Here is a 26374-nt window from a genome sequence, read left to right on the forward strand (position 1 = left end):
ATACCATAATAATGTAAGTCCTTTGCAGCAGTCTGATTATTTTTCAAGCACCTATAAACCTAAACCAACTGCCCGTGTATATACAGGTACGTTCAAATTTTTATAACGATATAAATTATTATAATAGTACATTGTACACGATGACAAATATAGTAATAATAATAATAATAATGATATACGTTACGCTAAAGATTTATTACATAATAATATATTTCAATAAGTTCAATCAAAGTTTTGTACTTCGTCTACTAAACCAAAACAGTCTAAACGCGTTAAAAACAAAATAGAAATTCTTAAACATTTTTTTCTTATTATTATTATTCTACAATCATTATAATATTATTATCTTACCTAACACACACAACCGACGAGAAATTATTGTGATGCGATCTATATATTATTATTATAACATTGCGTTGTCCGTGTAACATGTTTGAATATTGAATTATGGTTTTTTTTTTTTGTTTTTTTCGTGTTCTTGTCGAAAGTTTGCGCTAAGTCGCCTACGATTGTTGGTCGCTTGCAGCCTCACAGGTGCGGTGCGGTGCCGTCCACGCGATGACGAGCGGCGCCTCACCATTTCTGTTCGATTGCCAGGGGCACTGGAAAAACAAACATATATCCGTCCACAAGTGTTTTACAAATATTGCCAACATTTTCGTGGTCGTTTTCCAAATCTACGTCGATCGTGTCACACGTACGATTTCGTGTACCCGTTATTACGGTGCACGATCGTCGGTTAATAATATACTACTGCGGCAGAAAATCGCACACGCACAAAAAAAACGAAACCTACAAATTACAGCAAATCATTATTGTTAGTAGCGCGCGACAGACGAGGGAGCTGATTTGTGTTGATGGCCGGATCCATCCCGCCCGCCGCATTCCGCGACTTTTCGACGGGTCGTCATTCGAAAGTGAGAAGACAGACTCGTCGAAAATCGTATACTAATTATTTAATACCTATTGACTTTTTGGAATACGCCGTCGGCAATCCGCGCCACGAACCGACCTCGTGAAGGGCGGGAAGAAGAGTAGTGCCCCCCCCCCCACCGGTCGAAAGCGGACTGCACTCGGCAGTGGTGGTAAGTCATTGACTGGAATCTCTATACATTTATTTACCCCTATTTGGAAAAAAAAAACGTTTATCGAGAGACGAGACATTGACATGGATGTTGCACAGATGAAGCGTGTGCACATCACGTTTATACGTCTATAAGGTAGGTACTATTGCGATCGAGTGACGGAACGGTTTACCTTGATTCGGGCATTACACTACAATCTCGTGGGTGAGAGAAGTATTTCGAATTTCGCTATTTTTAACGTGGTGAGACTCAAACGTCCCCGTGGGCAAGTATAAAATGTGTTTTATGCATTCGTTCTTGGCCCACAAAAACGTTGTGCCAACGTGTATTTTGTTGTTACCATTATTATCGTCATCGCCGCACGATTGGCACGACGATGAGACGTTCGACGGCGGCGAGTCGGTGGTTGCCAAAAAATTAATATCGGCGCACAACGGTTGTAGGTACCTATAAATATAACGCCGCCGCGCTGTTCGGCTGACGATCGAGGAAAGTGTGAAGGGGGATAAGATTTGAAAACAAAGACAAATAAATTACAGGGCACAGGTTGGTCGAACACGCCGAAAAAAGTTGAATCGTACGAGGAATTCCGTTTTTTTTTTTTTTTTGTCATCGTAAATCTACAACGGTGTGTTCGACGTATGGAGATTTTTAGAAAATATGTTTACAGCAACTGATTATATTATGCAGGGACAAGGGACCCCGTTAAATAATTTCCAAACAGCTACCCGACAGTTAATGCATACACGTTTGACGGTTATTATTATTTTTAAATAAGTTATAATTATATAATAGTCCAGTAGCGGTAGCTTTTATCTTTGGTCGCCATTATTAAGTATCCGATAAAAACAAAAAATTAAACCCTTTTTTAATCGTTTGATGTTTGATGAATAGGAATTTAAAATATTCATTATTAACTGTTATATTAAATGTATAAGTCATAATAAGGAGTTGGGTAATATTATTAATTTCGCAGGCATTGGGTAATATTTTCCCATGATAAAAGAAACAAAAATATGGGAGTGGTTATGAGCGAATTTGTTTGCCAATTTTAATGCAAGCTTAATTTAAATAAGATAACCCCCCTCCCTACCCTTAATATCCGTCTAGAACGAGTTATTTTTGGACCTGGCGAAATCCTCAATCGACAGGCCTTGAATGCGTTTCCCCGTCAACAACGACTAACGACAATAATATGTAATAACTATTAACTAATATTATTGTACTACCTAAATAATTTTATAGCATACAATCGTTTAGGAGAAAACCCCCCGAGTATGGGTATTAGACGGTGTTTGATTTCTGAATTTCTCTGAAAAAGATCTGCGTCCGCGTGTTTATGTTTTACCAAAGTAGCCTGCTAGACGTTATTGGTGACGATTTTGAGTTTGAAAGTAGGCACCTACAAACTAGTTTTTATGCGTATAATTCTCGTACTGATTATTTTTGTGTTTTTACAACAATTTAAATAGGACGAGAGTACCTACCCGACTGAAGTCCATACCAATCCTCCTTTCTGGAGAAGCCACATATTGGGGGACCTAATCGAGGGCAAAACAGCCTGAAACAGTGAACCTCGAACACCACCTCACTTGCGTCCAGAATAACGTTAGACAGGGACGAATTTACGGGGCTTTAAATAGGCAATTTGTATGATAAAAAGTAGATGGGGCGGTATTACGGACTCCGGCTTTTTATATACGACAATGGTATTGCATAAATGACTCTGAAGCGAGTGAGATCGGTGGTATACTCAAACGGGAGGGGAAGTGAAGGGGTATCATCCCCCCATGACCTTTAATTCAATATTTATAATGATCAATTAATAGTGCAAGTTATAAAATCAGTCAACCCCATAACTACATTCGAACGGTGCCGCGCTTAACTCGAAAATAGTTTGAACCGTACAACATCAAAACGATGCACCTATCATAATTTATAGATCGAAAAAATGTTGAGGGGGGGTCTAGGTTTGAACACGAGAAATTTGCGTCAAGTGCGTGGACCAACTTGGCTAATCTAGGTCCTAAATTTCAGCTAATGCCTATGCATAGATAAACATTTTTTAAATAAATCTAACTTGTTCACGAGTAGGTAGGCATTCGTAGAGTATAAAAAATAAAGTTGCGTTTTGCACCGTTCCTTTTATATTTTGAAAACGTCTCCGCAAATAATTTACAATGGCGGGCGATAAAACACTCATGATTTATCTGATTATAATAAAAACAATATACGGCCTATCATAATATAAATATTTGAAAAAAAAAAATGTATTCCATGTTCGTTGTATGTTATAATATAAATAAATACGTGAAACATAGGCGCCCTACATTTTTTGGGAGCCAATATTGCCAGATGCAAAAAATGAAAATTCTGAAGCGTGCAGCGATCCATTTATAAAATAATATATATTTATATTTCATACCCAACGATTTTTACGACAATGCGCATTACCGGTTTTCGGATATTTAGGATAATATGTCTGCCGCGGTTGCATTAGATATTACTATACCTAGGTACATATTGGAAATAGTGAATTGAGTCCCAAAAATTTTCAGGTCGTTTTAGTTGTCCATTTTGCATGACTAATTTTTTCGTGACACTTTTCGTGATTGTTTGAGTTCACAGGGATTTTCTGAAAATTATGGCAAGGCAAGTAATTTGAAGAAAAAAATCACTCACGTGAATTCTTACGACAAGTTCTGCGTACTTTGGTCTTTTAACATATTTCAAAAAAATCAAAACTATTTAACCTATTTTTTTTTTTTTTTATAAAAATGGTTTTCTGTCTTTCACTCTACATACGTTCTATAATCGTTTTGAGCTCGTAATAGTTGTGTGTTCGCCCGAAATATTCGACACGACTGTGGCGATTTCGTACGTCGAAAAGAACGAATATTGACTATACCGGTGCCGATATCGTTGCGCTCAACAAACATAACGGGTAAAGAAAACATGTACAACTAAATTCCGACATAATATTGAAAAAACAAACCAGTCACCGGACTTCGTTCAGAAAACTACAGAGACTTATACAGCCTGGGACTCAATTCAATATCACCCGCATAATATTTTAGGTACAATCGTATCGAATAAAGCTCGTTAAAATACATACTAGTGTTAATGATTTTCTGCACTATATTATATTTGCATATTTTGTACACACATTATACTATCCATGTCTTAAGTTTTTTGTTTTTACCCATTAGATATAATTAGGTATTGTTATAATATTTATTATCTGGTACGTACCTGTTGATTCTGTCTCGGCCTGCAGTCTGTTATGCCGGCAGCAGAGCTCTTTGGTCTTGAGCAATAATGTATATACCTGAAGTCTGCCGTTTCTCGACGAGCACCTTAGCAGCGTTGTATATTAATCGTTATTGATATCATTGGCGTTGTTACGAAAATAGGTATTATATCATGTTATTATTCAGCTGCAGCGGTTAATCAATTTGCTATACATAATACCTATACCTAACTGTTATGTAGATACTAACTATCTATAGACATAGGCAGAAATCGGGAAGAGGGGGCTCAGCCCCACAAAACAAACAGCTATAGATATTTGTGTGGGATCAGAACCCCCCGCTCATATTTATGTCAAACATTTTAGCCCACCCCCTGAAATTTTGATGGGTTTCCACCTGTGCCTATATCATACACAGACACCATACAGAATAATTCTCTGAACGCTAACGCATCGTGTACACTGATAATATAATATTTTCTAAAAGTATTCCGCCCTTATTGATGGTTTTTCATAATTTCGACATTTTCAAAAAAGTGTAGGTGCTGCTTTAGTCGACTGTCATCAGCCAAAAAACGCAATAATATTATTATTATAGGTAGGTACACCAAAAGGCAAACGTCTATAAGGTGGTGGTTTCAACAAATATCCTCTGACGTAAGGGCGAAGAAAAGATTATGCAATATACTTTTCGAATCGACGGGCGTTCAAGAGAATGCGTGTATAGGCGTATGCATAGAAGTGCAACAGTAAACAGAAATTGTTTTATTAGCAGTCAATTAAAAAAACAAAACGATACGTTAAAATAATATATATATATATGCATTTATTTTGCTGCGTGTGTTAGACGGATAAATGCAAAAAAAAAAAAAACGTTACAATTTTTTTTCTACCAATAGCTATTAATAATGAGAAATTATATGTTTTATTTTAGAACGACTCTGCGCTTCACAGGTCACATCACAGGTGGTCCGCTGCCGACATAAACGAAAAAAAAAATTGGCAACTCGAGTTGGCACTCGGCGACAACCGGTATATAGGTAGGTAGTATAGTATACGATGGTTTAAAAAAAACTTCCAGAGGGTCAGCAGCAGCAGCAGCGCATACTAATTACCAAGTTAAACAGTTATTTTTTTACGTCCAAACATATCGAAACTGAATTTATAATTTGACATTGATCGTTCATCTATTGGTATTTTCCGCATTCGAACGGTTTATTTTTATATGACAGAAAAAAGACAATTTTGTATTCGTCACAGTTCAAATGAAATTATATTTTTACAAACATTTATGAAGAATTTAAAATATGTTGCCAGGTCGATTTTAAAAACTATAATAACATTTTAGGTATTTTAGTCATTCGGCCAGATGATTTTTTTTTTAAATTTTTTATTTGCCAATTTATCAGAACAATATTAAGTTTTCTGTCATAGTTGAATTTTAATTGTGATTTATTTCACTAAAAAAATTATCTAGCCAAATTCTAGATCCTACGCTAGTTATACCTATTACATATTCTTAATTAAGAAACTAAATTTAGATTTATAAATCGCATTACATCACGAATTAATAATATAGGTGTAATCATACATTTTTTATTTTAAATTAAGATATAGGTAATACATTAATTTAATAATTAATAAATTCATCGTTAGATTTTGTGCTTAAAGAAGTCTGATGTATATGTATGATTGTGAGTTGTGTTTGTATTCCATAAATAAAAAATTGGTTTTAATTATACCAGATGTAGTATTTTTAAACAGCAATACTAAAACATAACTTTTTAAACAAGTAATTAAAGATGAAGTAGTTATGTATAATATGTTAAATGTTGTACTGATGACGCGTTGAGTATTAAATAATAAAGGATCGTGAAGTCATACTCATGGTCTACTAATAACAATTTTATACCACGCCGATGTGTAAAAAAAATTTGGTATTTTAATTTTGGCCACGTAAAAAAATGTAGAATAATAATTATACGAGTACCTATATCACCATTGAGTGTTTTTTTTTATCCTAAACAATCAGACTGTTTGATCAAATATATAACGAATACGGTCGAAAAATATTTTTTTTTTTTTTTTTACGAATTGTGAACATTGATTTATTATTATTTATACGCAATCCATAATGACCAAAAGAACTGTTAACGTTCAGACATCGTAAACGAAAAATAAAAGTGTTAAAAATATTGTATTAATAGATATTATATGTTTTACTGGGTTAGAGAACCGAACGGAATGATGGCGAAAAGGAATGTGTAAAATGTGACTATGTGTCGATGAACAAGCTCTGCTGTAAGCACAATATTTACGTCTACAAAATACGTCGAAAGTAAATTAGATACTAAAGAAAAAAAAAAAAAAACAAAAAACAAACAAATACAATAATGTCTAAATACTCGAATGTATACGTATTAGTACTGCTATATAGATGAAACATAAAAATAAATAATTCTACTATAAATGCGTAAACATGTATGTAGCTGCACAGGATTAAAAACAAATCAAGCAACTGTTGTATACAATGATTATGTGTTAAATAATTGTTAATATTATTCTTCTACGTACACACAATAATATTATACACGGATACGAGAAAAAACGGAAGTAAACAAAACAAAACGAAAATGTTTCTTAAAAAGTAACAGCGATGGGAGGCGGCGCTTTCAAACAACAAGACGTATATATTTTATATTTTATGGGTGGTGGCGCGCGCGAGACCGTTAAATTGTATAGAATATTATTAAAATGGGCACATGGAAATTTTTGTTTTTTAAATTTAATTTTTTAGTCTGCGTGTGATTTGCACGACTTGGTCGTCGGCATTGCCGTGCCGTTGTCTCGTTCTACCATCTGACCATCGATTTCATAATAGCGGCTTATACTCGATTGCGTACCTATACAAGTCATATCATATTATATTTCATCAAGTGGGCACAAACACGAACGCGCACTCCACTCTTTGCCGTCTTTACCGAAACATTTGCTGCAGTTATCATAAAACTATTGGTATAATATTGACGTGGTGATAGGTAAGCCGAAATAAAATGTGCAGTTTCGTTTAATTTGTTCCCCTCTGCAACCCAACAACAAGCAGGCATTGTTCCATGCCGTGTGGTCGTTATTATAACGAATCAACAGTTGGCCAATGACTGCGTTAGGTAAAAAAAAAAAAAAAAACGATTCTGAGCGAAGCAGGTTTTGGTCGAACAATTTTTATCCAGTGAAGTCCAACGATTGTACAGTGTGCACACAATTAATCATGAAGTGGTGTTGAGAGTTTCAGCGACTCGTTATGTAGGAATTATTTCCACTAGGCCAATTATTATATTTTTAAGGGGAAACTCATTCCACTCAGAATCTAGAATTAATGAAGCTCAAAAAAAAAAAAACAGTAGTGATATGTTATGTGCATACAGCGGAGGTACAGTTTTTATTTTAATTGTTACAAAATAAAGCGGTTGGTGCAAATGTGCAATAGAATTATAGTTTGGTGCTAATGTACTATATTCTAATAAATAGTAACACACATGTGTCTGTCAGATATCATGTGTGAAATCCAAATTTCATGGAAAATTAGAGTGCAAAATGTTATAATCTTGTCTATAGACTATTCCTCAAATGTACCAGATATCTAATAATAACTTTAAAAAGGTTAGGTTCTATTAATTTTAATTACTAGTGTTACACATGTCATCAAGAATTTTTTTATTCAACACAACAATAATTTAACTTCTCAAGTTAATAACTATTTTGGAATCAAAACAATAACTTTATGTTTTAATGTTAATTTTAATACTTAAACAAACAATAATATTTACAAATATTTTTATTAACTAACTAGTAGAATATTAATATTTCAATAATAAAGGGATAATATGTATACAAAATTGGATAGTTAAATTTACTTCATAATACAGAAAGTGTGACATGTCAAGAAGGGAATTACCAAATAAATGCTTTTATAAATCATTTAAGTATAAAAAATAATTTTGTATTCCGATTTTTATCAAGAACTGTAAATACCTTAAATAATTAATCACTAGTTACGAATATTTTTTTAGAATCGATTGTTATCAAATTGAGTTGTTTTATTTAATTTAAATTCAATTGTCTATACCACAATAAAACAATAAAAAATAAATTACTCAAAGTTACAATATGTATAGTAACAATTTATAATTGAAGCGCATAATTTATTCTCTTCAAAATATTAAAAAAATATATTGACTCGACAACTATTCTGTATTATATAAAATTAACTCAACCATTAGAATTAAATAGTTTAGAAACAATGTAGGAATTATTCATGAATACGCTATCAAATAAAAAAAAAAAATTAATAAAAAGTTTACCCAAATTGTAATATCATTCCAATTTTTGATATTGGCCTAATATTGTAATAAAGAAATTAATCTACTAGTTTAACACAATATAGGCTTCTGTTCAAAAAACATAAAACAAATGCATTTAAATACAAAATTAATACATACTTTAAATTCAAGCCTATAGTTTGGTGTTATTAAATTATTTATAAATGCCCTAGTGTACGAATACGTAAAAAATAATTATTAAAATGCATTACTCTTGACTAAAAACACCAATCGACACAAGTTTATTAATAAAAATGTAAAAATGTAATATGCGATTTATTATTATTTAGGTTTAATCTATCCAAGTAAATCGAATAATGTTCAATTAGATCATAATATAATTATATGTACTGTTAAACAGTAAACTGCAGTAACTAAATTATTAAAAACTACATGAATTGTATCAAACCTGACTTGAATCAATGATAAACCGCACATTTTATTTTATTCCATACACATAAATATATTTATTTTAATTATTACAATTATATAGAACTAAAAAAATGTATATATAATAGTAAAAAAAATTAGACTGATATGTTCGCCCACACACTGCATTATACTATAGTATATTGTTTGTTGTAAATCCAAAAACTTCAGATAATATTATGTGTACATTTATGTCAGGTCAAACGACATACGCATTTAAAGGTAATTTTAAGCATCTTACCACATTAAGTTAAATCACGCACCAGATGTTAATTATAAGTAAAAAAAAAATAAAAAAAAAAATACAAATATAAAACAAAAAATAAACATCTTATTGGCAGTGAAAAATCACAAACGTATATCAATTCGTCTGCTGTTCTAGACACACCTTACCATATGCATTAAAATCACAGGACCGAAGGCACGCAAAACACATTATTTTAGAACTAATTCCTTACCCAACAATAAATGCTGAACATCTTAAAATTAAACATGGTTTTTTTTTTCTATTGAGGCTTACTACAAGCTTACAAAGAGTTAGATATCTCTTACAGAGCATTTCTAAAAATTAACTATGGTAAAAACAAAGAGTTAAGGGCGATTAAATTTCTATTTGTGTTTAATGGGGGTGGGTTAGTTTTTTTCAGTCTTGATTTCGTGTCATAATACGAAAAAGCGAAGAAAAAATAATTTAAAAATTTTTTAATTGCCAGAGATATTTTTTTTGTACATGTATCAGAATGTATTTTTAAATATAATTTTTTTGGGGGAAAGAAGCAAAAATGACGGTGGCCATCTTGTGTCCTTTACAAGGGTCCGTAAATGATGATGGCGAAAAACACGGACCACATGAGCACGATACCCCACACCGATGCGATAACGCTCTTACCGTCAGTGAACCGTCGGGCAACAAATTTCAAAGTCTCGTCCAGAAGCACTACAGGTATAGAGAACTTCATTACTGTGATCCATTCATCAAATGTAAGAGGAGTCACTTGGAACACGGTCTGTAAATTCACATTTTTAAATTATTTTTAAGCTCATACGTATTCAGGTTATAAAGAAGAAATAATTTTTTACAAACCGATAAAAAGTCAATGTGCAGAATAACAAAATGAAGTGTAAAGGACAACACCATGGAACCAATAAGCCACAAGTTGCACCATGGAGGCATGCTAATCAAAGATTGATTTTCTGATAAACTGTAAAATATAATAACCATATTATATTAAATATAAATTTGTACAACACTATGAAAATAATAAAAATTGTATTTAACCTGTTCATTGCATTCAACATTTCAATTGTGACTAATACAGAGAGAGCCATTGTCATTGGATGAGGATCATGGAAAACCGCACAGTCAAGACCTCTGAACTCACTTCCTCCGCTTATACATGATAAATGGTGAGTCTAACATATAATCAATAAAATAAATAAATAATTATATATCAAATAACAACTAGTATATAATTTACCAGTTGATAATAAGATATTTGTGGACCATCTTCACAATACATGAACCACCAAGCAGCAGCACCAACAGTAGCTGCACCAACATATCCGCCAATGGCCATATATCGGAAGAACAACCAGCCAGAAATCAAACCTTCATCACTTTTACGGGGGGGCTAATAATAAATTATAACAATAAGTACAAAATATTCATACATCCATACATGTAAATATATTAAAATTAAAGTTGTTTCATTACTTTGTCCATAATGTCAAGATCAGGTGGATTGAAACCTAGAGCAGTAGCCGGTAAGCCATCAGTGACCAAATTGACCCACAAAAGTTGTACTGGAATCAAAGCTTCAGGTAATCCAAGTGCAGCAGTCAAGAAAATACTAACGACTTCTCCAATATTGGATGAAATCAAGTATCTGATGAATTGTTTCATGTTGTTATAAATGGCTCTGCCCTCTTCAACAGCTGCCACAATAGACGAAAAGTTGTCATCAGCTAACACCATTTCAGAAGCAGACTTAGCTACAGCTGTTCCAGAACCCATAGCAATACCAATTTCTGCTTTTTTCAATGCAGGTGCGTCATTCACACCATCACCAGTCTACACCAAAAACAAATAAAAGTTAGGAACAGACAAATAATATGTATCATCAGCTTATATTTTTCAAAAACATTTCAGTAATAAAAGAAATTCCATATTTTCTTACCATGGCAGAGATTTCGTTCATGCTTTGTAAATATTCAATAATTTTCGATTTATGAGATGGCTCTACTCGAGAGAACAGCCGAGCTTTAGCTACAGCAGACTTTTGTTCAGACAGAGAGAGATCATCAAATTCTCGCCCAGAGTAAGACTTTCCAGTTGTATCTTCCTCTTCAGTGAACACACCAATTCTGCGACAAATAGCTTCAGCTGTGGCCTGAAAATTTTATATGAATTATTATATACAAGTTTTACAGATTATCAACAAAATGCATACCTTGTTGTCACCAGTGATAACAATAACTCTAATACCAGCAGCTCTGCACCTCTGAATTGAATCAAACACTTCTTTACGAGGAGGATCCAACATACCAACTACTCCCACAAAAGTCAAATTTACTTCATAAGTATGGAACTTGTTGGAATCATTAAGATCCATTTGTTCTGGTTTTGTTGGTGAATCAGAAGTAGCGAGGGCCAAACAACGAAGTGTGTCACGTCCAGTACCATATTTACGTGTCAGTTCAAGAATACGGTTTTTGAGTGCAGATGTCAAAGGAACCTAAAGTCAATATGTTGAGCAATAAATAAATGGTATATTTGGTTAATATAACAAAATTACCTTTTGAGAGCCAACTCGGGCATGTGTACATCTTTCAAGAACACCTTCTGGAGCTCCCTTAACAAATAATTTGGGGCCGTTACCCAATTTGGTAGGTTTGATGGGTGTACAATAAGAAGACATGGATTTACGATCTCTGGAAAATTCAAGAGTAAATTCTTTCTTCCATTTGGTTTCAATATCTTGTTTGACAACAATAGCTGTTGTTCTGCGGTCCAAGCCAGATTTAGAAACATTATTTGGATTCATTTTTTCTGCTAATACTATCAAGGCAGTTTCAGTAGCTTCACCGACCTAATAAAACATAATTCTACAGTTAAAACATAAACTATATTTATATCAGATAAAATCTTAGAATCTACCTTTTCAAAAGCTTGTTTGAATTCATTGAAATCAATAGCTGAGTCATTGCACATCACACAAATTGTTCCTAATTCATTTAATGTTTCATAGTCTGAGGTTTTTACTCTTTGGCCATTAAGGAATACTTCACCAATTGGTTCATAAGTTGAACCTGTGATCTCAAATTCAGTAAATGAACTTTCATTTCCTTCAATGTTTTCAAATATGAACATTCTATTTAAAAAATTAAAATAAAAAATTGTTAACTAAAAGCATATTATAAAACTAAATCTGTGATATAAAATTAATTATATTTACCTGCTAACAGACATCTGATTGGTGGTAAGTGTACCAGTTTTGTCAGAACATATGACAGAAGTACAACCAAGAGTTTCAACTGAAGGTAGTGACCTGACAATTGCATTCTTTTTAGCCATACGGCGGGTACCTAAAGCCAAACAGGTAGTGATGACAGCTGGTAAACCTTCTGGAATGGCAGCTACAGCTAAAGCAACAGCAATTTTGAAGTAGTAAATGGCACCTTTCAGCCAAGAACCTCCATGGGCAGGGTCATTAAAGTGACCTAAAAAAAAAAGAAACATTAACCGATATAGTATTTAATATTTTATTATATTTATATGATTAATTAATAAAAATATCAAATAACTAAGTTACCAATATTGATGGCCCAGACAGCAACACAGATAACTGAAATAACTTTACTAAGTTGTTCACCAAATTCATCCAATTTTTGTTGCAGAGGAGTTTTGATTTCTTCAGTCTCACTCATCTCAGTACGGATTTTACCAATGGCAGTATTTAATCCAGTACCCATGACCACACCTCTAGCTTTACCAGCAGCAACATTTGTACCACTGAACAAAATATTTTTTTTGTCCTGAATTAACAGAAAACAAGAAGAATGTATATTAGTATGTATATTAAAATTTTTAAAACTAAATATCCTACCTGGTTCACAGCCCTTGGGTCAGGAATGGCGTCTGTATGTTTAATCACAGAGACTGATTCACCAGTCAAAATGGACTGATCAATTCTCAATGTGGTTGAATAGATTTTAATCAGCCTAATATCAGCAGGAATTTTATCTCCTACAGATATTTCTACTATATCACCAGGTACAATTTCTTTCGCCCTGATTTTTTGTACACCAGATTTGTCGCCGCGGACGACTTTACCCATTTCTGGTTCATATTCTTTAAGTGCCTCAATGGCTGACTCTGCATTTCGTTCCTAAAAAATATAATAATGAAGAGTAATTAATAATTATACAACAAAAATGTACGAATGAATTAAGTAACTATTCAATTTATTTTATAAAGTAGAAGAAAAGGTAATTATATTAGTAGGGTTCGGATTTAAAGACAATATAATCAGTAAAAAAAGAATTTAAAACGTCAAAAAAGGGGAAAAAAACATTTAATTAATTTAAGCAAAGACAAAAAAAATTTAATTAAAAATTAAATAGTTTGTATACTGTATATTTAATTAGTGTGTATTAAAAAAAATCATTATCACGTACTTAGATAAACTGTTTTTAGTAAAACATTGACGGTTTATCAGTAAAAAAGGCAAAAATAAATACGTTCATCATCTTACATATTAAATGACACGCATTTTTATGTAAGCATTATTTCTCTATTATTATTAAAAAAAGGCTTTTGCTCAAATTCGAACCTTATATATTAGTTATTTAGAAACTTTGTAAAAATATAAAATAAATTTAAAAAATATAATAAAAACAAATAACTAAATATTTTCTAGACCTAATAAGTACCTATATAAAATAGATTCATCATTATTTATTTTAATAAAGAAGAAAATCTTAACATATGAAAAACTTATGATAGGCAAGAATAATATATAGTTCTAAAATAATAGGCATAAACCTTCAGTCACAAAATACGTCACTAAGTGCTTGTTTGAAAAATTCAGTAGGCGAGTTATACTGATGCCAATTATTTTTGTATGGAGCCAAAGTATATATCAATCATCAATTGGCAGGGCCACCACAGTGGTTTTACAACTTACGTGCAAACAAAAGAGATCCTAAAATTCTTTTTTTTTTTATTTTGAACATTAAAATATCTAAATATAACAATCAATTGAATGGATTGTAATAATGTACTTTTTATTTATTTATTATTATTACTATTATTTTTTTATGACGCCTACCTAAAACCATATTTTGCCAGCAGTTACATGGATGTTTGTAAATTTATTATTTTGAAATGAAGCCAAAATGGCCAATTATTCATTTATTGTATTTAACAATTCATACAGCAATATAAATTAGTTTTGTGTATTATATGGTAAGTTAACAAAGTAACTAAAAAGGATGTTTTTTCAAATGAAGACTATTGAAATATATTACTGTAAAAATATGTATCATGAAAAGAAAAGTATCTCAAATACCTTGGGCCTCACACCACAATCGATAAAACAAATTTAACAATCAAATATTCTATAAAAATTATACAAATAAAAACTAAAATTTTTAGTTAAAATAAATGATTTTAGAATTACCTGCCACACTCCGACCACTGCATTCGCTATAAGAATAAGTAATATAACAAGTGGTTCCACAAAGGCTGTTAGGGTCTCATTTATGTCATTGTGTTCTTCAAATAATGCTAATACCTAAATAAAGAAAACAAATATTAGGCATTGATACATCTAAGTTCAAATAATAATACTTACAAAAGATATAATAGCAGCTAATAGTAGAATTTTAACTAGTAGGTCATCGAACTGTTCGAGGACAAGCTGCCAAATTGATTTGCCTAAAAATTTAGTTAGACATAATAGTTAAATTGTATTCCAGAAAAACTATAAGCTTTTAACATTATTCTAATAGTTATCTCACATAAAATAAAAAAAAACCTTGTAAGATTATTATTAAAAAACATAAAATTTACTATAGATGGGACATTTCTTTAAATACAATTTAACGATTTAAATATAAAAAATATATTTATAATTGTGTAGGTTTATGGTTATAATATAATATTTATTATATTTTTTTAATCTCAACATTTATAATATTCTTGGATCTTACCTTCTTCGGCCGGCAATTCTGAAAAAAATAAAATAATTTTATATAATACAAATAATAAAAAAATTGCCTATCTAAAATATATTGTAATTAATTGCTAAGATACTATTTAAGAACTTATAAATAATTATTTTCTTTTTTATCAAGATAAGTTATAGTATGTTATGTTATTAAATGTTATCTAAGATATATCAACCCAACTGATTATTGTGTATAATACTACTAAAACTTGTATGTATAACTTTTTTCACAAAAATACAAATTTGCAAATTTAACATCATTGAACATAATTTTTAACTATTGTACCAAGGTTTTATTGTCATGCACTTAACAATACCATAGATGGGATTATATTCAATATTTATAAGAATATTAAAACTAAAAAATATAATTGGGCATAAATATAATCATGTATGTAATAATTTCAAATGTATTTTAAAAATGTATATGTAAAAATTAAAAAATTACTTAATATTCAAAACAAATTATTATGAAACCTTATACCTACTTCTCCTAATGTTTTCAATTTTAAACATGTAAGGCCAAATTATGGACAATGCATTAATGAAAATGAAATTGTGATAGTTACACACGTTTACAGTATAAACAATAAGAACAACATTTTAGAAAATTTAATAAATAATAAAACAATATATTATACAGGTTAGTGCTAAAAGCAATTAGTTCAATGCTAATTAAGCAGGTTTCATTAAATTATTTTATACAAAAGAACACATGTTATAATATATTTATGTGCCAAATAATAAAACCATGTCTTTTGTCTAATGATTAGCTAAATATTATGAAACATACAAATGTCATTATGCATACTTGTTGTTTAATTATTCAACTTATGGATTGTGAAATTATGAAATGTTAAAGAAACGTATTGATATTAAAAATAAAATTATATAGGTAATAGTAAGCATTTTGAACTCTAGTTATTTTTGAAACCTTAGAAGTAAATGGAACAAAATTAATAAATCCCATTATATTGAAAAAGTACATAGTTAAAACAGCATTTAATAACTGCTGTATTTTACATAATAGCTCAGTTTAATTAGGTATTCAGCATCTTACAAATTATTTTAAAGTTAATTATTGATATCATTTTTGAACATGAACTTACACTTTACAAAAATAAAATTACTATTACGACAATAATAAATAGTTTATTCAATGAATGAATGAAATATTATTATCATAGTTAATTTAATATAATCACTACCTATTTAAAAGTAATATTCAAACATAGATAAAAAGTTTTAAGTATTTTAAATACAGATACAAGTCCAAATATTTTTAACCATCAAGTAATGTATATTCTCATTTAATTTGAAACAAAATGCAAGACAAGGTCCAAAATCATAGGTATAAAGTTACAGAAAACAAGTGAGCTCATTGAATGGATACTCTGTTCATGAAAATAAATAAATTATTAAAATGTAAAAACAAATCTTAAAGCTTGAATAAAATATAACTTAATACACTTGTTAAATTATAAGAAGATAAAAATATAATAAAATGGTTTTAAGCCATGTTAAATATTGGTCAAGGTTATGAAAAATGGATTAATTTTTCTAAATAGTTAATTCAATGGCAATTTAAAATAAAACCATTTAAGTAATAAACAAGAGTACCTACCTAAAATTATTTTAATATTTATTAATAAGTGTAAGCAAATAAATTCTTAAGTGTAATAATAATAACCTTTATTGTCAATAACAACAGTATATACATTATTTTTTACAAGGAAAAATAAACATATTGACGCTTCCCCAATAAGCATAGCTTGTGATAGGGGAAATATATTATATCTTAATAAGAATTGAAATTCAACAAATTAAACCTTAGTTAACAGTATAAGACATAAATAATATTGCAAAATAAAGAATTCTCATTTGTAGAAATTAAAAATTAATTTATATGTACCTATGATATAATGCAAGCACTTAAATATATAAGTAATATTGAAAAAAATCAAAATATAACGATTAATAGACAATAATTATTAAAATTAACATAGATTCATAAACTACTTTTGTTAATATAACTATCATCAAGATTTTCAATAACTATTCTAAAAAATAGCAAATATGATATAGATTCATTATATCATCACAACGACACAACTTTACATTTTAAATATTATGAAATAAAAATAAGATAAATTTCAATGGCAGAATACCCGTTTAGGTATAACTTAATATAACACCTAATATATTTTGAATTTTTATTAGTAGTATTTGTATACCTCTATATGGTTAATTTATCATATTTCATTTAAAATAAAAAGTGTGAATTAAACTAAAATTGTATATTATATTAAACAGAACCAAAAATGTGTTTTACATAAGTACCTCTACTTAGGTACCTAATAAAAAAATCAAATGTTTATTAGTTTAATATTGTTTATAATTTTATTTACTTATATCATAATTATCCTAATAATTGTATTATTAATGCAATTTTATTATTTTAACATCAACAATGAAAATAAAAGGTAAGTAATTTGTTATTAAAATGAGGATACTTTTGTATAATTTGTAATTTTAACCTTAATAACAGACTCGCAATATATTTTTATTTTATAACTATTATACGTACCATTTGGACCATATTTAGCTTGATTTCTTTTTATTTGATCAATTGATAAACCTTTTTCTGGATCTACGTTGAAGAAGTTTTGTACCTCCTCCACGGTTTTTGCGTGGGCGTCCTCCATTGTGGAAGACTTGGTGGTTTACACGGTGATCCTTTAGTATAACATTCACAGTGATCCTTTATATGGCCTCTAAAAACAAAAACAACAACTATAGAACTAACAAATTAAAAAAAAAATAATACCTATTTTAAAATTTCAAGTACCTAAATAGATATATTAATAGAGTAATATAGTTACAAATTTATTAATTTCACGAATCTTAATACATGAATATATGCTGTACTTTTCTTAATGTTTTAACAAATTGTGAAATATAAATAGGAATTTTATACAACTGATTTTTCTATATCAACTATATTATGAGAAAATGTACATTATTGCAATGCTTGTATTCCCATTACAAATAATTAAATAATATTTTTATTGTAATAATCTACAGGTAATACCAATACACAACAGTAAAATACACAATTTGACAACTAGAATGGCAGTTAAAATGAAATAGTTGTTTATAAATACAACTATTAGGTAGATACCTACCTTTATAATGTTTAGAATGTTAGAGAATTACACATAAAATACCTAAGTCTTTACCTTGTAGACACCTACTGGATATTTTACTGAAAATATACAATTGATTGTCACGAGGTAAAAATTGAAAAAACTACTAAACAATTTGCATTTAACACTTAATATGAAACCCTTACTTTTTTATAATATATTAAAATGTAATTTGCATTGTAAAATTATATACTAGAAACAGATAAAAACGAGGATAAAAATGAATAACCTAGATAAGCCAACAACTTACACAATGTATTAATCTCCATTATCATATTAACTGATATGCTTTTTATTCTAAAAATATTAAGTACACACCTAATTTATACTAGGTATTACCTAATAATTGTCAAGGGATTAATATTAGGAATGCAAATTTTTAAATTTCAGAGTGTATTGTGTAACAACTAAGAGGTATAATCTGTGCATGGCGTTGACAATGAACCAGGGCAGCATCTTGACAGCGTATTGTTGACCAAGACCGTTTACACCTTATCTAGGCTGTAGTAGCGTGGATTATCGAAAGTGTTTAACATTTATAAGTTTATAACCATACGTAAGTCGTTTCCCGGGGTATGACATTGATAATATTGTCGTCGTTGAAATGGTGCCCCCAAAGTAGTGAAACCACAGAAATGCATTAAAACGATACACGAGGTATTTGGACAAGACAAACCTAACCACCTGTGCGTGAAATGGCGACATGACACCAAGGAGCAAAGATGTTGTTGTCTTGATCTCAAATCAATGACGTCGTCTAAGCACGTCGGGTGCTTATGTTCTACATATTGTACCCACCAAATATGGTTTTACACACTAACCTTTGAACACCACAGCGTTACGGCATAATAACAAATTCGAAGTGTGCGTCACGGCGGCGGTTGATAAAATGTGTGGCACTGGTCGTCGACTTAATTTTGTAGCGCGTACGGTTTTCTTTCGACGTCAGCGGAAAATAATAAATAAATAACGGACGAACAAAATGTATACTTCGACAATATTTTAATTACCGTGTACGTGGTGTGCGCCCGTCGAACAATATTAATGATTATATTATTATTAAAACGTCACCGGGCGAACGCGATTTATGTGGGGCAAAACCGCGAAACGAACGAGGGGGGAACGACAAAAGCGAAAAAACTGTGCCGGGTGGACGACGGACTTACGGGTCAAAATGTATTATTACTATTACTACCGTAAATCGTAATAATAACGCGATATTTCAATAATAATACAATACAAACTGTCGTATTAGTAAATGGCGTATAATGAACCATAAAGGTGGCGGCGACTCTGTCGGGAGGTCGCGCGGCGGTGTGTACGGGAAAGAGGAGGAAAAAAACGCAAACAGATAAAGAAAGAAGAAGGAAATAGCCGACGGAGCTTACACGTTGCGGGCCGTGCGACAGAGACGGGGCGCGCTCCGGACTCGCGGCCAATCGGAACGTCGTACGTAAAACACACGGCGCTCGTTATCAGCGAAGCCGGTTTGTTACCACCTTCCCGCCACCACCCGCCCGTCATCGGTAGGTGTGACGCACATAGAGTGGTCGACGACGACGTACTACAACAGCTCTTTCGCGGTATCGATTGTTCGCGAAAATTTCGGTATCGATACCGAACGGCGTGCGGGCGGGCGACGATTTCAATTTTTCACGCCCTGTAGCGCGGAACTGCCCGGCCAAAGACAATATTGGGAATTGGCGCGGCTGATAAGAATATTTGAACATTTATCTGAAGTCGTTCGTCGCGCCGAAGTTTAACACATACCTACTCAATAATAATTAAATATGTTCTACAATAATTATTATAGTCATTAGTTTGATAAGCGATAGTCATTGATTGAGTTCAATAGTCATTGTATTGGAATATCGAATAGTATTAATTTCATTTCATGACGTATTGATGTCCGTTTTCATCTGTTATCTCCTATTTCATTTTTTTTATCGACATTCCCATCATTGCCTATTGGATTTTTTACCGTTTTATCAGCAATCGATCTTCGCAGTAGTATATTAGCGGAACGTTTAAATGTTTCATCGACCGTAAACGGTGTTAGGTGTGTGAAGTGGATTTCTGAATTTTTTGCAGAATATCGCTGTGTACCATGATACTCACGATAGCTCATCCAAACTTTAAAATATACTGATAAATAATTATTTAGTTACTCGTTCGAAATTTGAATTTTGGTATCGAAATTAAGTATCGCAATATTTATATAATATATTATTAATATATATGAAACAAAAAATATGTTATTAAGAAAATTAAAAAATAATTATATTCAAAAATGTTGTTTTACAATAACTTCAAATTGTGTGAGAAAAATATTTTCAAAAAATTAAAACTTCAAAATAATGGGTGTAAACACTTTTTTTAAATGTTTGACACTATTACCTTAATATAATAATCGCTTTGTTAAGTAGACACACCAACTACGTGGGTAAAATTAGAATAGGTAATTGCCTATTATGTCACTGCTGATGAAACCTACCTATACCAGAGTATCAGCTATATAACATTATAACGTAATAGTGTAACACAAGGCAAGGCTTTATCATAATTCATAATTATTGTCATACGAGTCATTTCAAATAAATAAAAAATCAATAAAAAAACAATCTCTTTTAAAATTAATCAAAATTGTTAACTAATTTGATATGAATGAAATGTATAGGTACACCGAATACAACTATACGTTTTAATAGTGTCCAAACAATAATGGGTAGGTAATAGGTATACTAATTAAATACGTACACCAAACGCTTAAATAATTAATTCATTATTAGTATTAGCTTTAGAAATAATTAATATATGTAACGATACCTATTCATATTCGCTCAATTAATTTGCAAATGTAAAAAATCTTTCACAAGAACACGGGAGCAGCAAAATAAACATTTGAATGCACCTCTAGTTAAATACCATTAACATTTTTATGGAACACATGTTATTGGAAAGTTGCCATGGAAGATTTTTGGTGAAAAAAAATTATTCTAGGTTTTATTATTTTTAAAGTCTGCTGTTTGTAAAATGATATTTTCTACATGACCTGTGCCAATTGTTTTCGACACGTGAAATTATTTAATAGTACGCGTTTGTCGTACACATTTTTAACTTTAGGTCAAACGTTAAAATATTTTTTTTAATGAACGTTTACGGTGTAGGTACATAATGTTATTTATATCACTTTTAAAAAGTTAATTTGATTAACTTTATAAGTACTAAAGTACCTAAGTCTTCTTTGAACTAAATAAAATAATATTTTAAATAATTACCCAGGTATTTAATTTGCACATAACTACATCAAGTTCTAAGATCAGATAAAATTGTCCTTCAAATTATAAGAAATTAAATATTTATCTCCAACTCGTCGACGCTATAAAAAATTAAACTATTGTTTTATTCTCAAAAAAAGTTTAAGGTCTCAGTGGAGGTAGGTACTACAAATAATAAAATATGTACAATTTTTACTTATTAAAATATTAAATTTATAATTGTATATAGGTTCTTATACTTACTGATTATATTTGAAATAAAATGTATGCAATGAACTTAATAAAGGCTTTAGGTATTATAGGTAGGTACCGCATTTTAAGTTATAGATACGGCGTATACCAACAAGGATTAATATTTAATGTAATATGTACATATTACCACATTGCTAAACAAATCTATATAATGTATTAGTTATTGTTTAAAATAAAATATGGAATTCAAAATGAATTATTAAAAGTTTGTAAAAGTTTATAAATAGGTTGAATTCTTCGAATATTAAAAAATATTAAATATTAAAATAACATCAACCAAAATATAGTAAAAATAATCCAAGAATAAATATTTTTTGTGAAATAAATGTAATTCAATTCTTTATACGAAAAAAAATATTATTAAATAATATTTTGAAATATTAGATCGAAAGTAATTTATAATATAATATATTCACAACAAATTGTATATTTTAATTTTAATTTGAATAATTTACCTAAAATTGAATAGCATTTAATCAGAAGTAACAATAAAACGATGACTTTAAAGTGAGCAATGAATAAAATTTAAAAAAAAAGTAAAAACTCACATTTATTTTGTTTTCGTCCGATTTTCGGACGACTTTTCTGTCCCAGTTCACAGCCACTTGAAAAAATAAAATATATTTATTAAACACTGAACACTATTATTTAAAACTATCACGGAGAGTTAAGAAAAAAAGAAGAAATTACAGAGTACAATTCTCTCGTCCGCGGCACTTCTAAGTATGAAATGTTTGAGCAGCAACGAATGCGAGATCCGAGGGACTAACGCGGTGATCAAAAATAGTCGCCCTCGTCGCTGCTGGCCGTCGTGGATTAAAAATATTTTTTTTCCCCGACAATTTTTAATGCCAATTTTTCGTATACTATATAGAAACACCAACCACCCCCACTCCTAAGAAAAACCCCTCTGAACAATATTGAACCAAAATTAGCAACTATGCCTTCGCTGGGTAGTACAGCACTTGAAAGTTGAAACACAATTTTACACGACTTCGTATTTTTGCAATTTATTATTTTTATTATTATTATTTTAAGCATCACAAAAGGTCAGCAATACATTTTTACTATTGACATACGACACAGACAATATAAACATCCAACAAGTCTCTAATACAATTATAATTACTCATAGAAATGTATTTTACTCATAATAATTTTGAATTATTTATTTTAATAATTAATTAAATAAGCTTTAATATATTATAGAATTTATATTTTAATTATAAAAATTATAAAAATATTAATAGGTATTCAATGTAATTTTCTTACTATTTTTCTTTATTGATACTTTTTACAAATGTTTAAATTAGCTAAATCTATTAGTTTGTCTGTTTATGGCTCAGATATTGCTCAGTATATATTAATACTTGTTATAATAGACAATATAAATCCTAATGTTGATAATATAAGCAATTAAATATTTTAATAGGTTTAATACGTATAACTATTATGAATTAAAAACATTAATTATATGAAATCCTTGATATATTTAAAAATAATATAGCAAATATACCATACAGTTTTACATTTCCGTGTATTGTTTTAATAAAAACCATTATTGTTGTAATAATCTATAATTCAAATTTAATAAGAAAAATTGATAAATCAAAATCAATAAATTATATTATAAATACATATTAATTTATTAAAAATTGCAAAATTTCTTGGAGATGCCGGGGATCGAACCCGGGGCCTTTCACATGCAAAGCGAACGCTCTACCACTGAGCTACATCCCCCGATGCATTTCTTAAGAAATACACACTTTATAAATAGAACGTAATATAAACTTTCATTATGTTTACATTAGGTTTTTTTTTTGATATTTTAATTTTAAATTGAGATACTATGATATTTAAAATTGTAATTTTTTGGAGATTAAAATGGTTATGAACTATGAAGTAATTACCAATAAATTACCCAGACAGCATTTTGTAACAATAATATTATAATAGTGTTATAATAATGTTATACTAATATTATTCGTGATTATAATGTTATAATAATATTATTAAGCAAAAAAATTCTGTCTGGGTAAAATATGAAAAAACCTACGTGGGCTAGGAAATCTAGAATCGTGTTCACGTATACAAAGTCGTAAATACATAGTAGGATTCGCCCATATAAAAAATGAGTTTCTCGTTCACCGGTGTATATTGATTGTATAGGCTGTTGCCGCTTTCGTCTCCCGTTATTTAGAATCATTAGGTATTTTTATTGATTTCTTCATTAATATTCTTCAGTTAATATTTAAATAGTATGAAAATAATATAAAGCTTGGACATTAATTCGAGTTTAGTTAATTATTTCTTGGTCGAGCAAGGTTTTTTCTAATTATATTCTTTAATTTTGTTTACTCCGAACATTACAATAATACAATTATAGTAATTACCTAATACATACAATAGAATTACAAATAGGTAATTCAGAGTCAATAATAGCTGACAATCATCACATATCAGTAAAAAAGGAAATATTTTAAAAATTCACTAATGTTTATGTACCTAATAAAGATAGAGTAAGGTTCAAGGTTGACGACAGCTGGTATGTGAGCTAAATTTCAATAATTTGAAATGTTTATATTTTGCGGATTGCCGACATTATAGTACAACATTACCGGGGTTTTCAGATAGGACCTTATATGAACTTAAAAAAAATATGAACTATGTAATTTTCCCGGGTATTCAGGTAAATAACCAAGCTAATATACAAGTATATTATCGTTACGTCATTTTTCCCGAGGAAGTACAAGTTTTATTTAAGAATCTTAATAAAAAAAAGTAATAGTAGGTACCTACTATGCTTATTTATAAGTTATAACATAAATATAGTATAATACCATTGATTAAATATACAAGTATATTAAGTACATTTAATCAATGATAATACTCACTTTTTTATGCAACTTAAATAATATACAATCTTGAAACGCGTACCTAGGTGGCTAGGTATAAGATATAAAATAAAATTGTGCTCCTAAATAGGTAGCTGTTTTTTATATTTTTAATTACAAAAAAAAAACAATTTGTGAAGGAAATTGTAACACGTTTTTAAACCTTAGGTATTTAAATTTAAAATGTTAAATTATAAATACAAATTAATTTGTCAATTGTCGAGACTTTTAGATTTTAGAATACTTATTACATAGGTAGTAAGATATTGAAAAAAAAAACAAATAATTCTGTCAATCAATCATCAATTCAATAATGAAAATTTAACAATGTTATATTAGTTCGAATGATTACATTTTAGATTCTGAGCGGAGCGAAAGAATGTATCAGTTTTTCAATGATGTGTGTGTTTTTATTTTTTTTGTCTGTCAGCAGCATTTTGGATAGTAAGCGTGCTTCGTTTTTTGAGACCAGCATCTTTTCTGATAGAAAAGTGACCCTAGTTGGTACAAAATTAAAAATGAAAGTATGCAAAGTAGTTTTAGAAAGCGTCGAGAAAAACTACAAATTACAAAAAAAAACCGCTAAAAATGGGATTTTAATTTCTAACGATTTGTTTATCACCATAGTAATGAATAAAAAATAATAATATTATAAGGACTATGCTAACCACTCAAAATCGTTTATTATTGTATTCAAATATAACACATCATTACAATTAGATACTCTACAGCAGAGCGGTACCCACTTGTCCGCCCTCTTTTATTACCTATTACATTTTAAATCGTTATAATTCTTACTTATGGTTTGCACCCTCTACGAAAAAGGTCTGCAGTCTAGTGTCCGCAACTATTCCTAGGTGTTGATAGTTTTTCCGTTATAGGTCTCGGCAATTTTGGCTATTGCTTATCGCTAATCGGTAATTTTAGCCGGTCATAATAATATTACAATCATTCCGATTTGAGTTTAAATATAATTAGTTTTTATACCAGATACTTAATAGGCAAAAAGTACGGCATGGTATAGTCACAGAATTTTTCTGTGGTATAGTGTTGACTCACTGATAACATGATCTGAATAGTGAATTCTGAATACAGTTGCAGATTGTTCTATGGTTACAAATAGGTACTGCAGTTGAACAGTTCAGTCTTCAGTGTGACCAATGACCATTGAGCATGTCGGTATTTAAGTTCCGGAAATATACGATGTTTTACTACTTAATATGTACGGGTAGTGTAAAAATTAAATATAAATTGATAAAAAAAATGTTTGTCCCAATTTAAGTAAAATAAACATTGTAACCCCCGGGCCCTAGATGTTATTCTTACATTTAAATTTGATCATACATAATTTCACTTTAATATTAGTAATTA

The 26374-nt window shown here is 30.0% G+C and overlaps 1 protein-coding gene and 1 non-coding gene across 4 annotated transcripts; both read right to left on the minus strand.

Annotated features, from left to right (window-relative positions):
* Nucleotides 1-432: 432 nt before the first annotated feature.
* On the minus strand, nt 433-22950 carry LOC100167769 (calcium-transporting ATPase sarcoplasmic/endoplasmic reticulum type). 3 transcript variants are annotated; one of them, XM_008187744.3, is made up of 19 exons: nt 22800-22950; nt 22658-22713; nt 17961-18147; nt 15357-15374; nt 14999-15081; nt 14825-14938; nt 13250-13531; nt 12956-13178; nt 12599-12863; nt 12301-12514; nt 11939-12232; nt 11594-11878; nt 11321-11533; nt 10858-11214; nt 10622-10774; nt 10423-10556; nt 10228-10345; nt 10033-10150; nt 6981-7238 (listed from the first exon to the last, which is right to left on the minus strand). In XM_008187744.3, exons 3-19 carry the CDS (start codon nt 18076-18078, stop codon nt 7129-7131), a joined length of 3099 nt encoding a protein of 1032 aa, XP_008185966.1. In that variant the 5' UTR covers nt 18079-18147; nt 22658-22713; nt 22800-22950; the 3' UTR covers nt 6981-7128. The 3 variants fall into 3 exon arrangements, with proteins under 3 accessions (XP_016662301.1, XP_008185966.1, XP_008185967.1); XM_008187745.3 differs by lacking the exons at nt 22658-22713; nt 22800-22950 and adding an exon at nt 19401-19842; XM_016806812.2 differs by lacking the exons at nt 6981-7238; nt 22658-22713; nt 22800-22950 and adding an exon at nt 433-602 and having other exon boundaries at nt 17961-18078.
* An 827-nt stretch (nt 22951-23777) lies between these two features.
* TRNAA-UGC lies at nt 23778-23849 on the minus strand. Its single transcript has one exon. It is a non-coding gene; the product is annotated as a tRNA-Ala (tRNA).
* Nucleotides 23850-26374: the final 2525 nt, after the last annotated feature.

Source organism: Acyrthosiphon pisum, chromosome A2, assembly GCF_005508785.2.
Source record: "Acyrthosiphon pisum isolate AL4f chromosome A2, pea_aphid_22Mar2018_4r6ur, whole genome shotgun sequence".
In the NCBI taxonomy this organism is placed as follows: domain Eukaryota; kingdom Metazoa; phylum Arthropoda; class Insecta; order Hemiptera; family Aphididae; genus Acyrthosiphon; species Acyrthosiphon pisum.

Bases quoted from the DNA above. Each gene is read 5' to 3' on its own strand.
- LOC100167769 (XM_008187744.3), bottom strand. From the start codon at position 18,078: ATGGAGGACGCCCACGCAAAAACCGTGGAGGAGGTACAAAACTTCTTC. The intron at 11,534-11,593 runs GTATGCATTTTG...TAAAATTTTCAG, and splicing joins TTATCACTGGTGACAACAAG to GCCACAGCTGAAGCTATTTG. The intron at 10,151-10,227 runs GTTTGTAAAAAA...GTGAATTTACAG, and splicing joins TGCACATTGACTTTTTATCG to ACCGTGTTCCAAGTGACTCC.